The sequence below is a fragment of the Rhinolophus hipposideros genome, assembly GCF_964194185.1.
Source record: "Rhinolophus hipposideros genome assembly, chromosome: 6".
NCBI classification, from domain to species: domain Eukaryota; kingdom Metazoa; phylum Chordata; class Mammalia; order Chiroptera; family Rhinolophidae; genus Rhinolophus; species Rhinolophus hipposideros.
In genome coordinates, this window is record NC_138052.1 from 25,332,619 (window position 1) to 25,345,549 (window position 12,931).

A 12,931-nucleotide genomic window follows, 5' to 3' on the forward strand; every position below is an offset into this window, starting at 1 on the left:
TAAGTATATAAATCCAGTAGATTGTAGGAGTACAGGAAATGGCAAGGGGCTGTGATGGATAGAGACGGAATGCCTGCCTACTTGGATAATAATAGGAATCCTGAAAACACTTAAAATATTGGCTGCACTACATGGTTTCTCATGGCCCTTTTAATACCAGCGTGGGCAACAAAGCAACACCCTGTGGCCTTTGCACTCTCTTGCCTGGTGGGGTTAGCATAGAAGGAAACTGGGAGTCTGAGTCATGAACATTGAACTCGGTGCTTCCTGTAAGACACATAGGTAAAAATGACACTATCCCATGCAGGGAAAGGTTTATACAAAACATCTTTTTGTTTCTATAACACAGTCTGGCTCCTAAATATTCCATTATCTGACGCCTTGATTTTTCTCCTTTGTGAAATGATGATGGGAGTATTAAATTTTCAAATATAAAGGACTTCAAATTCCAAGAAAGGTGTTGTTCCATAAGTATTTCTAGTAGAAGTCGCATCTTCTAGCACCCCACCTTAGGTCTGCTATTTCAATGCAGTAACAGATAGGATAGTAATACAAGCATTTTAGATTATCTCCCAAGAAACATCAATTCTTTATATCAGTTTATGAGACCAATTAGGGACCTGTCCTAGGGTTGAACGTCATTACCATAGAGGTGTGGGAGAGAATAAGGCATCACTCAGGTAGTGATAGATAATGGGAAGACCCCTGAAGATACTTACCCCAATTTCCAATTTAGAAAAATGGACCATAGGGAGAGTGGGGATGTTGGTTCCTGAAATCCAATATACCTCACATGCAGCTAGGGCATCCTAAAGATACCGAGCAGACTCCTTTTCACAGGATGGACTTCAGTTTAAGTACAGAGCCCACACTTGGCTCCTATGTCTTGAAGAAGAAAGGGAAGAGAGCAGTTAGGAAATCAGATAGCTCTGTGCTCTGAATTTTTCAAGACAAGAAGACTGGCTCATTTAACATTTTCTGTCATCTTCCTGTCATTATCCTTCAACAGGGAGTTTACAGAGCTAGTTTTCCATCTTGTATCTGAAACAATAGAGGCTACAAATGGTGATCAGCAGCCCCAGGAAAATGGGCCCCATGGACAGTCAAGTCCAACTTTCTTCGTAGTATGATTAGTTTTTGTTAAGGTTAAGTCCTTGTCTGCTGGTAAGCCGAGGAGTCTTGTCATGCAAAACTGGCAGTTTCTTTCACCGTCAGAGGGAACTGTTTTTCTGACTTGATCAACAGTTTAGAGTCAAGAAACCTTAAGGACGGCATGGTAGAAAAAATTAACCACAGGCTTCCCAAAGTACTTATAGCTCTGATGAAAAGGTAAATCCAGTAATAAGATTTAAGACATGTAAAAAGTCATAAACAGTAGGAATAAGCCCTTGTGTACCGTGACCCAGCTTAAGAAATAGAGCATTAACTGTATCGTGTACACGTAAGTGCCTCTCCCAGGTCTATGTCTGTTCTTTCTACCATCACTCCTTTGACTTCACTGTTACTGTAAATTTGGTGTTAATCCCCATGTTTTCTGTTATATTTTAATCAAATATGTATAATGCATATCTTTGGGCAGCACATAGAATTGTTCCCATGTTTTAAAACTCGTTACATTTTAATAAATAGCTTTGAAGGGAGGGCGTGTTACAGAAACATTTGTTGTCCTGTATGTCAATTCAAATTTTAAAATGAACCACGCTTGTGGCAATGGTTTATAATATACTCTCTTTATTGATAAATATAAAATCTTCCACTGAACCAGAAAGGCACTTAAGGCCATACTTGTCAATAGTCAATAGGAGAACAGAATTCACAGAGTACGTCAACATTAAAAGACAGCATAGACTATCATTGGAAAACTGATTCTTTCACCCACAGAAAGTATAAGACTTAAATGCAATTTTTTGTGCCTCACAATATTTCTGGGTAGCAGATGCTTACTCAAAAACAGATTTTACTTTAAAAAATATCAAATATAATTAACACCTTCAACATAAAATGCAATCTTTGCTTCCAGGTGCATTTCAAGGTGTTGAAATGAATCTATGCAGCCCTCTATGGCTGAGTTTCCATTGACTTATTGAATCTGCTGCCATCTTTATGTGGCATATTTGAAGAACTGAGAGTGAAAACAGGGCATTTAAACTTAACTGTATTTGAACGTTGCTTATTAAAACAGGAGCATTTTGAGAAAGGTCTGTTGACTTATTCCTGATCAACATGGTACAATGTGTAAGTTAAGAACTAGGTGCCCTGTTATTTCTTATAGAAACACCTAGCCAGAAATATTACCTAGACCAAGTAAATCCAGGGCAAGCATCATGGACATGGTATCAAGGTCTTGATAATGACTTTTAAAGATATTTAAAATTAAAATTAGTGTAACAATTTAATTTACAAGAATAAAATGAACAGAACTGAATGTGAAAAAAAAGACCAACATTTTGAATAACTGTATTCAAAACAAAAATTTTTTAAATCTCTTTAGTGAGAGTAAGGAAAACAAAAATTAAAGAGTCAACTTGTAGTCTCAATTATTCTGTGGCTTCAACAAAACATGGGTTAACTTAATAACACTTCATTCCATCATATGGGTGTTGGGAAGTACGTGTGCGTGTGCACTCATGCACGCACACATACACACACACACAAACGCAGAGGGATAGTTATCTTTTCAACTGTTATGAATTACACATTTACGAACTTGTTTTATTGCTTATTTATACTAATACAAAATCTGACTGCATAGTTTTAAGAAGTGACAACTTGAATGTAAATTTGCATTGAGGAAGAAATGCTGGCCACAGCTAAAGATAAAATTTGAGTTTACAGATATAGAAAAAACTCCATAGCCAGGCAACTTTCAATATGATATTTGCCCAAATCAGGAAAATATTTAAATGTTTGGATGTACTCTCTGAAAGGTAAATTTTTTCCCCTCCATCAATTAATGGGAAAATATATATGAATAGTGATTATGCATATAATATCTTGCCATCACAAAATGTGAGCCCATTATTTTCAGGATAGAAAAACATAGTATACCAAGCACCGATTCTTGGCTGTGAGATTATAATAATTTGAGAAGATGTCATCTATGACATGGCACCTTTGTGACTGAAGAAACCTTACTTGTCTAGTGCATCTCCTTAGATGATAAACACTGTTCTGGAGAAGCATCTAAAAATCTCTGATGCATAGTTATATCTTTAGTTTTGCCCTTAGAAGGAGCACACCTGACAGATTCCAAGTTCCACAGTCTTCGATTGGAAGGGACTTCCAAAATAATCCCTGAGCCTTTTGGTTTGTGGGTGAGGAGGTCATTTGTTTACTGACTTTCCCACAAGCTAGGACTCAAATCCTGGGCTGTGATGTATCATAATACATTACAGATTTCACACTAGTTAGGGAGAAGACTATCTATGCAAAGATGGAGCTTGTTGTTTTTGCTTCCTACTCTCAGCTTTTAAATCCCCAGGCCTCATTCCCAGACCCTGAATTCCTGCTTTCTTTGATCTGCAAGTGTCTCTGTGCTGAGGGCTCTATCTGGCTCCCTGACCTCGATCTATTACCTGCTTATGCTTTTACTCCCTGTCAATGGGCCCTACTGGACTTCCAATCCATTGCCTGCTCTACATAGGATGCCTGTTAGACCAGAGACAGCCCTAGTCTACCCTCTTCTTCTTGGCTGATCCTCAAGCTACAGTGTATAGAAGTAACTCATTTCAAAAGCTAGTAAAGTTACAATTTACCTGTCAGTAAACAGAAGATGGTTTATCAACAGACTTTACCTTAATGACTACAAATGTTTACCTCCTGCTTTCCAGAATGCAAAGAAAATCTTGGAAATGTCATAATATCTTACAAACATTTGCAAAACAGATCCTTGTTCATCCGGAAAAGAAACAATTGTATCCGCTGTCTCTTGACACAAGGAAAGTGTTCAGTGAGAAACATACAGATCGACGTACATACACACTTCCACGTAAATGAGAGACGTTAATTACAAATGGCAGAGGGCACTTTATTAAAAATATATTTTACAATCTAACCATTCAAAACATCTTTATATCAACAAATACAGCAGCTTGACAATTGGAATCATAGTGATTTATCTTGAAAACATTGTATGTGTAGCTGGCTCCAAATATATTCAAGGAGTATTTATGTCAAAATTACTGGTTTTGTGAAGATATTTTGATTTCTCTATTTTAAATCATGAAAAAAAATTAAAATAAGTACCTCAGTGTTCATTTTATGGGCAAGGTGGCTGCACTCATTGTATTTCCCGTGTTTGTTCGAATTACAGCTGTTTATCTTTCAACTTTCTTTAAGATAAATTAAATGCAAATGTAACTCTGTGAATCATGGGAATACCTGCCAGGCCCCTTATTAATACCTTCTCTTACAAACCCCTGTGCCAGAGTCATTAATTTGCTAAAAGAAAAGTGCTCAAGCAGCCCTTTGCCATAAACAATTCTGAGATGGCTGCCCAATTAGTCCCATAGCATTCTGATCCTCCTTTCAGACCCTGTGGCCCTTTGAGGACACAAGAAGGCTCCGATGATAACCTGGCAACCTAGGTAGAAACCCAGCCAAGTGCGAGCGTTTGAAGCTGCAGTTTGGCTGCCATCGTGTCGGCGAAAAGAAAGAATTCAGGCACCATGTCATCCAGTACAAAGGATAAAAACGGATTCAACCGGAAATTCAATGTGGCACCACATATGGGATACATGAGTGTGGTTATACAACAGGCCACATATTTTTTTTGAACAGTCTCCTCCATGTGATGCTGAGGACATGTGTAACCATCATAACGTCTCTAGGAATCTGTATTTAATTTGAGTTGGGGTGGTGGCAGGGATTGGAGATCTGAAGCCGCCACAGGTTTGTGGCAGATGGCTCTGTGTCAGCTATGACAAGCAGCCAGGCTCAGCTTCCTCTGCAGATTTTCTTTTCTCTCTGATCAGGTAAATATGGGCACACTCTGGAAAGTTCTACAGATTCTGCCTTAGGCTGCAAGTTTGTGACTTAGCCCCATCTGTCACAAATCTTCCCTAGGTTCTGTTGTAAGCAGAGACCTGAATTTCCCATGTAGGGCTGCCCAGGAAAAAGGAGTCATTTCACCCTGTAAGGGGCAGAGAGAGAAGAGAAAGCATTAATGACTGAAAGACTAAACTATGCTGAAAATTCATATTGAAAATTTGCATTAACTTACATCAACTGGATTTCCAAAAGCCATCAAGTAAATGCTTCTCGAGTTTTATCACCTCAGGCAATCCCAGTTTCTGATTGGTTTAAACTGTAACTATTTCCAACCATAGGGGAAAGCTCCTTTTTTTGTTTTGTTTGGTTTTTTTTTTTTTTTGCAAATGGGTACATTCTGCTGCACATATTTCCTGGTTTACGTTATGGATGGCAGCTATTAGAAGTTTATCATCCAACTTTTAACTTTTATAAACACAAGATACACAACACTTTTAATACATGTTTTTGCTAATGTGAATTTTACTTTTAAGTGGGGAAGCACAAGAGAAATGCCATTACAATTACATGGCATTTACAAAGTGCTTCAAGTTTACAAACAGGTTTATATTCATGATTTCTTGATACCAGAACTTTAGGGGGAAAACGCTATTAAGAATTAAGAAAAAAAATTCTTCCAAGTTTACAGATGAATCATATAGAGAGTAAGAAGTGTACCTAGAGCTAGGCTGCAAATGAGCAGTGGAGAAGGATGAGAAGCCAAAAATCTCTAAGTGATCTTAATCACCTAAAGTATATCTATTGTGCTAAAGGTTTTTTACTTTTATTTTACTTAGACCAATCAAAGGAAAACCAAGCCAAATAAAATCAAGGAAGGAAGTGAAGAAGGAGAAAGGGAAGGGTAGGGAGAAGGGAGGGAGGGAGATTGACACACAGAATTTGCCTTAAATTGTGCTGGTGTGGTTGACTTTAGAGGGTCTGAAAATGTCACAAGCTTTTAAGTTTTCATTTTTAAGGAAAAAGTAATGACTTTGGAGAAGTGTTAATACCAGTGAGCAACAATTTTTTCACATCTAGAGTATAAGCTCAAATTAAAAGGGGACTATCGAGTGAGCAGTCTCTTTAAGGAAACTTAAAGTGGCTTGGCTATGAGTCGGGCAGATAGGGCCTGATATAATTAAGACAACCACAAATGGCTTTTCTGGGCACGGCATCTGAATTAGAAGCTTAATCATTGTTTGAAATCACTTGGAGGCAGAAATCTGAAAATTCTTCTCCTAATAACAGCAGGTTACAAAGGTTTTTAGAATGTTAAAAGAACTTAAAGAGGAAGATAAAATAAAAATCAGCAGCTATCATTTAAAAAATTTTAGGAAAACTGCAGGTCACTTTTGGCAAGCCCAAGAAAGGATCTCTCTTTTTTTCACACAGAGTATTGCTCAATTTGTCAATAAAAGTAATGAGAAATAGGACAGGAACAAAAACAGAATAGACGCTAATCTGGGCAGTACCTACTTTAGATACTGCCCCATTTGTACTCATGCTATTTTCAATACTGGTAATAAGCAAATGTCCATACATTTTTTTCAAAAGCATTTTAAAATATAATGATCAAAGGTTCGATAATAGGATAAAGTATTGATCTCAAATAATTGTTGGGAATATTCAGAAAGTAATGTCACACAGTAAAAATATGGCAAAAAAATATACAACTTCATGGCATTAGACTTGCTTGGGTTGTAAAAGGAAGAATGATTGTTAGTATAAGAAGTCAATCCTTGGATAATTATTTTATGATTACTTCTAGAATTCTGTGGTCAAGCAAGGTTTGGCAGTTGTATAGAGCTCCTAGTTTATCTATGTGACAAGGATGTGGCCAATGTGTCTAATTGACTTAGAAAAGGAAATGTCCTGAAAGTACAAGAAAGCTGCAGTCTGTGACTAAACCAGAACATGAACTTTTTAAAAAAATGGTTTTAGATTTTTAAAATTAAAAAAGTAATAATTTTTGATTTTTAAAATAATTACGAAACATTTAATTTCTTCATGCATTGGATTTCTCTAAAGATCTTAAGAAAAATGTGTGTGTGTGTGTGTGTGTGTGTGAGAGAGAGAGAGAGAGAGAGAGAGAGAGAGAGAGAGAGAGAGAGAGAGAGAGAGGAAGAGAGAGAGAGAGACTTGTATGCATGAAAGGAATTTAAAGATTTCAAGTCTGAAACATTTCAGGTAAGAAGTCACGGGGCACAGTGTTCTGTAGTAGAAAGAGTCACGTTAAGGAAAAAAGTATCAAATTCTGTTTCTGCTTTTCAGTTACTAGCATTCTGTTTCAAATCCTGCTTCAAGTTATAGCCCCTAAACTCTCACTCATATTGAAAGTATAAAGCCTCATGTGAGAAGAAAGCCAAGCGTTAGTAGCCTTATTCTAGTCATTAAATTTCTAAGTGTGAATCCATATGAAAAACCCTATCCTAAAGTGAACTCTATATGATAAGCAGCTGAGATGATTTAAAAATGTAAACTTTTAACACAAAAAAGTGTAAGGTGTAAAAATGTAAAAGGAGCAAATTAAAAAATTCAGTGACATTCTATCCTCTTAGATCTTAGAAGCATATGTTTTAGGAAGCAAAACAGCACTGTCCAATGGAATAAATTAAAAAAAAAAAAACTAAAAAACCCTCAACATTCTCTTTACAGTACACACAAAAGACTCTTCCATTCCATAAGAAAAGTAGATAAAAAGCTGCCTTGGGGGAAATAATTCTGTAGTATTTAGTGAAGGTAAATGTTACCTGAAAATGTGTATATTTATAAATCATAAGGTGAAAAATATTATAACTTATTACATCTTAAATAAAAGTTTTAGAAGGTATTCTTTTGGTTTTAAATCCTATTACAACAATCAAATTAAATATGTGGTTCTTCCTGTTATTATTTACCAGTTTCTCCTGACAGCTCCTTTAAGCTCTTAATTATTTATAATTCTTGGACTAATTTACTAATTTTTGAGATTAATTTTTAGATACAATATCATCAGGATATATGAAGAGGACATATATTAAAATGTGTAATAGATTTATAAGAAAAAAATCCATGGTAAATAAAGACATAAAAACAAACTATACGTATAAATTCTTATAAATGCTCATGCATAAAATACTAATTTATAAATCTTTGAGATGGAGCATTTTAGGATGTACAGACCAAAATATCTAGAAAAAATAGTAACATAAAATAACATTTAAGGTGTAGGTTATCTTTTAAGCTGCCTGAGGAATAATTTGGTATATTGACAGCATACCACTGAGCTGACATTCTTTCAGTTTTTCCAGAAGTTGTTTATAAAATAAATAATTACAGCTATGTTACGGCTGCAGCTATATCAAAATATTTTATTTGGAGACCTGTTTTCTTTTGTAACTAAAGACAACTTGTTGCAGTAACTTTTGAAATGGTTAGAATTTTGCTGAAGCAAAATAACAGGGTTAGTAAGGCCTAACTTGAAGGAAAGTTTAAAATGGATAAATTCTGATGGTGTAAATACGATTATCAGTACTTCACCATTCTCATCACAAGGAAAAATCATTTGTTTTTCTCTTTTGATGTATGTGTGTGTGTATATATATGTGTATTTATTATATATACATATATATAATAAATACACATATATATATGATGGGTGGTTGGTAATCATTTCATAATATATGTACATCAAGTCATTTACACCTTAAATAGTTCTGTATGTCAATTATATCTCAATAAAACTGAAGAAACAACTTCACCAAAAATTCACCCAAAGGCAAAAAAGTCAATAATTTGATGGTGAACTCACTGAAAATAGCTTTGTGTCATATATAGAAAATAAATCCATTTGTATTAATACTTATTATGTTTCTTCAATTCTCATAATCTGCACATTTTGATAGTCTGTCACATAAGAAATGACAATTTTTTTTTTTTATACAAACAAGACCACTACTGAACTTTAAAAATTAGGAAATCTGGACGTAAACCTTGGAAGACTGTTTTCTCTGTGAAGCTATGAACACGATACCATCGTATTGACTCAAGGAGTAACACTGACGCCTGGAACTGTTCAGTCAGCATTTTAAACTATTATGAGCTACCTTCTGAACCATTGCCAAGTTAATAGACAATGAAAGATAATGAGCTTGAAATTGGGTGTTAAATTGCATTTTTGGTTCTCTCCCTTTTTCTTGAAGTTTAACTGTTTCCTGCAGAAACAAAGTCATGTTTTGATGTATCACTATGTAAATATGTATTTTAGGCCATGAAAAGGGGAAGGAGAGAAACAAGGAGGCACACTGTATTTCATGAAGGGAGGTTATACATTAACATAAGAAAATTAAAATATGCTGGATTATAAAACTGCTAGATTGTAAACTATACTGAATTTATGTAAAATGAAGATGTTACATTCAAAGAATATAAAAAGGTATATTACTCATGGCCTAGAGCCACCTTCAAAAGTCATAAAGCAGATTTATCCCAGTTCAATTACTTAGACATTTAGTAGGGACTCTTTGTGTTCTTATTTCAACACTGTAAAATTCTTGATTCAAACAAGGGAAAAGAGATAATGAATGAGGGGACTGAATGATGATGCTATTTAAACTTATGTTCCTTTTGCCTTTGCTATTCAGAGAGGAGAAGACTGACAGTCTGATTCAAATCAAAGTGAAGAGTTTTACGTCATTTTATTAAACTGGGCAGGGGAAACATTTGATTCTTGAAAATCATCTTTAAAGAAGTTAAAAACTGAACACCAAACTTCACTAATGTCATTCACCTGAATTTTTGCAGACTGAAGATTTCATTACGATGGGAAGAAAGGCTTATCCTCATTAGTGTAATTGTAGAATCTTTCCTTTACTTCCTTTTAAACTAATGAGTTACATTAATCCAGGTTCATTTCTATAAGCCTCTTGGGGCTACATGTAAAGGACAGTCATCTTAGAAAACAATAAATTAAAAAAAAACATGTACGTGCATTAAGTGCACGTATTTCATAAGACCTAGGTTAATACAACTGGCATCCAGTTTAATTAATCCTTGTTAGTGTAACAACTAATATCCCTCCCTAGCATGTTTCCTTTAAACATTAGTATGTTAATTAAATGTTTATTTTTTTAAGATTTTTTTTTTTCTTTGTAACTTCAATGTGGCATTTATACCACATAAATCTCTTTTCAATAACTACCTTATAGAGATGTTTCCTTACAATATCTGGTCTCTTGCAGAAATTCTGGAGCCTTTTTGAAAGCTGTTCAGGTGTAGAATACAGATATTCAGCTGCAGGAAAAACAGATACATTTTTAATGAAACAAAAACCTCAAAGCACACACTCGATATTAGTCACTTTACTAATTAAAAATGCATATTGCTCTGTGCCGCCTCATGTTTTACATTATTTAAGCATGATTTTATAAGGTTACCTCAGCTCACAAGGATGTTTAATGCTAAATAAGACTGTGTAGTTGTGCTGTTTAGACATCTCCTTTGGGTGATTAAAATACATTATTCTAATGTAACACAATGCATATGTGATATATTTAGTGATGAGATTTTTTTTCTCCAAATAACTGGTACTATAGCCGTATGTACCCTGCACAACAGTTGCATATTATTAACTAGTCAATTGTTTAAATAATTTGGTGTGACTTTCAGTCCTTGATTTTTCTTTGTGTATATCATTTAAAAAAAAATCTGTAAGCAATTGCAGCTACACTGACCTGCTTATAAAAATCCATCATTATGGGACGTGTATGCTAACAATGAAGAATGCTATTTGAAAACTTGCTTTTTTGTTATCTTAAAAGAACAGATGGTAAATATAAGCTTACTCTAATGTATTAAAACACATAAAATTTCCCTTAACACTAACATGTTGACTTGCCAAATAAACAATTGCTCCTGCCTAAGTTTATTTTCAAACTTTCTAATTTAGCATGAATCATGTATTAAATCTCAACAAAGACGAAAGTACATGAAAGCAGCTACCTGGAAATATTTCAGGATACACCAAATCTTTGGGACAAAGTGGGTAACAACCACAATACACAGCTTCCAACCTAGAGAAATTTTAGAAAGAGGATAAGATATATTAAAAAGATGTTACTATCATAGCCAGTGAGTGGTTTTGTTTGTCTAAGTTAACAGTATGAGCCCAGAGTTAACAGGGATGAAAAACATGGTCGGCAGTACGAGTCTAAAAGCCAAAGTTGCTCTTTTAAAAGGTTTTATTGATCATATATGCATTTCATAGAACAGAACCAACAGCATATGTTTTGTTCACTGAATTAATCAAAGCGCAGCTCTGCATTTTTTTTGTTTTTAAAATACTGTTTAACACATTTTATAATCAGCAGATAAACACATGTAACAACATGGAAAAGTATGGACAGCTTTTCTTAATAATGCTGCAAAGCCCCAGAATGTTCATTTATTTTTTTTCAAAATGTTTAAATAAAATAGCAAATACTTAACTTTAATACTGTAGCCGTAGAAATGATTGAGGCACTTTTAAAAGCATCAGAAAAAAATTTACAATCTGTTGTGATGGGGCATTTTCATTTTTCAGCTCCGGCTTCAAAACAGCTTGTTACTATGTAGAATGTAAAACTATCCCCCCTTGTATTGAAAAACTCTCATTAAGATGACCTTAATGAACATTTTGTTTTCTTGACCAGAAATCCAGCTCTTCTTTCTTTTTTATCAGAAAGGAATATTTTTATTATTAAACAAAGAAACCAGAAAGTTTCATTTTGTGAGAGGCTTTCCTCAAAGGACCACCTATGGGAAGTTTTTCTTGGAATCACAGTAGTAAGGGTTAAGCAGAAGGAAGGTACTGTATCTCAGTGGTTGTGTCAACCCTGCATAATGGCTATTGATCTGACATATAATAAACCTTAAAGATACCACTATAATTTCTGTTGGCTAGGAATTATGCAGGGAAATTCAAAGCACTCTTTAAAATATGTTTATTTTATGAGAAACTTTGAATTGCATCCAAAATGTTGACCAAAGGCGGAATTTTATTTTGAACTGCAGATTTTTTCAACCCAAGAATAATATGAAGTTATGTCAATGTTTACCTTGTTTATTTACAGTGACAAAGTACATGCAATTTAAGCTGTTTTTAAGTGGGTGATGTGTTCCCTATTTTATTATGTTAACTGAAATTAGTTGCAGTAAAAATTACTTACTCTGAGTTGCAAAGTTTGGAAAAATACTGAGTTCAAAGTTTTGCTTGAGAACTGATAGAAGTCACAAGATAACACAGGGGAAAGGCACAGGATCTAGTTAACAATTACTAGCTTCAAAATCTACACTGATACCTAATATTTTTTCCTCTAGATACATAGGGTACGCATAGAAATTCTTGTCGTAAGCACAGCTATAAACTGCACTGTGACCGCATTATAAAACATTCACAAAAGTTTTGAACACATAAACCAGTGATATTCTTTATGAACCAAGAGAAAATATGCACTTTATCTGAAGACACTCAGTTTTAAAATGCAGTGCCAGTCGAAAAGCAAATACATATGAACATTCTCTTATAATTACATAAAATCAAAAGAGTGAAGTCACAGGCATTTCAGAAAGTGCACATGTTATCTGCTTTTTAATAATGGATTTGAACTACAGTGTTCTATTCCCCGAAAGAAAATTGCAGGCCAAGTTACATTTTGAGTCATCGCATGAGCATGTACCAGGCCATTTCCAAAAAAAAAAAAAACCTCTGCTAATTAAAATACAGTGAGATAGGAATGGAATTATTTGATTTAGGAAGAAATAATTTACAAATCTGGATTTCAACTTTTATTTGTAAATTATCTTATTTGTAGTTGTATTTCTAATTCATCACAAAACAACCACCGTTTATGGTTATAATTCTGACTTGTTAAAATACCAAACCGTA

At 34.5% G+C, this 12,931-nt stretch overlaps 1 protein-coding gene across 1 annotated transcript in view; it reads right to left on the reverse strand.

Moving 5' to 3' along the window:
* Positions 1-4,007: 4,007 nt before the first annotated feature.
* GTDC1 (glycosyltransferase like domain containing 1) overlaps positions 4,008-12,931 on the reverse strand; it is a 346,643-nt gene continuing 337,719 nt past the window's right edge. Inside the window, 3 exon segments of the mRNA XM_081051844.1 lie at positions 4,008-5,131; positions 10,208-10,299; positions 11,008-11,078. Of these exon segments, the coding sequence (XP_080907970.1) occupies positions 5,048-5,131; positions 10,208-10,299; positions 11,008-11,078 (247 nt within the window). The 3' untranslated portion in view covers positions 4,008-5,047.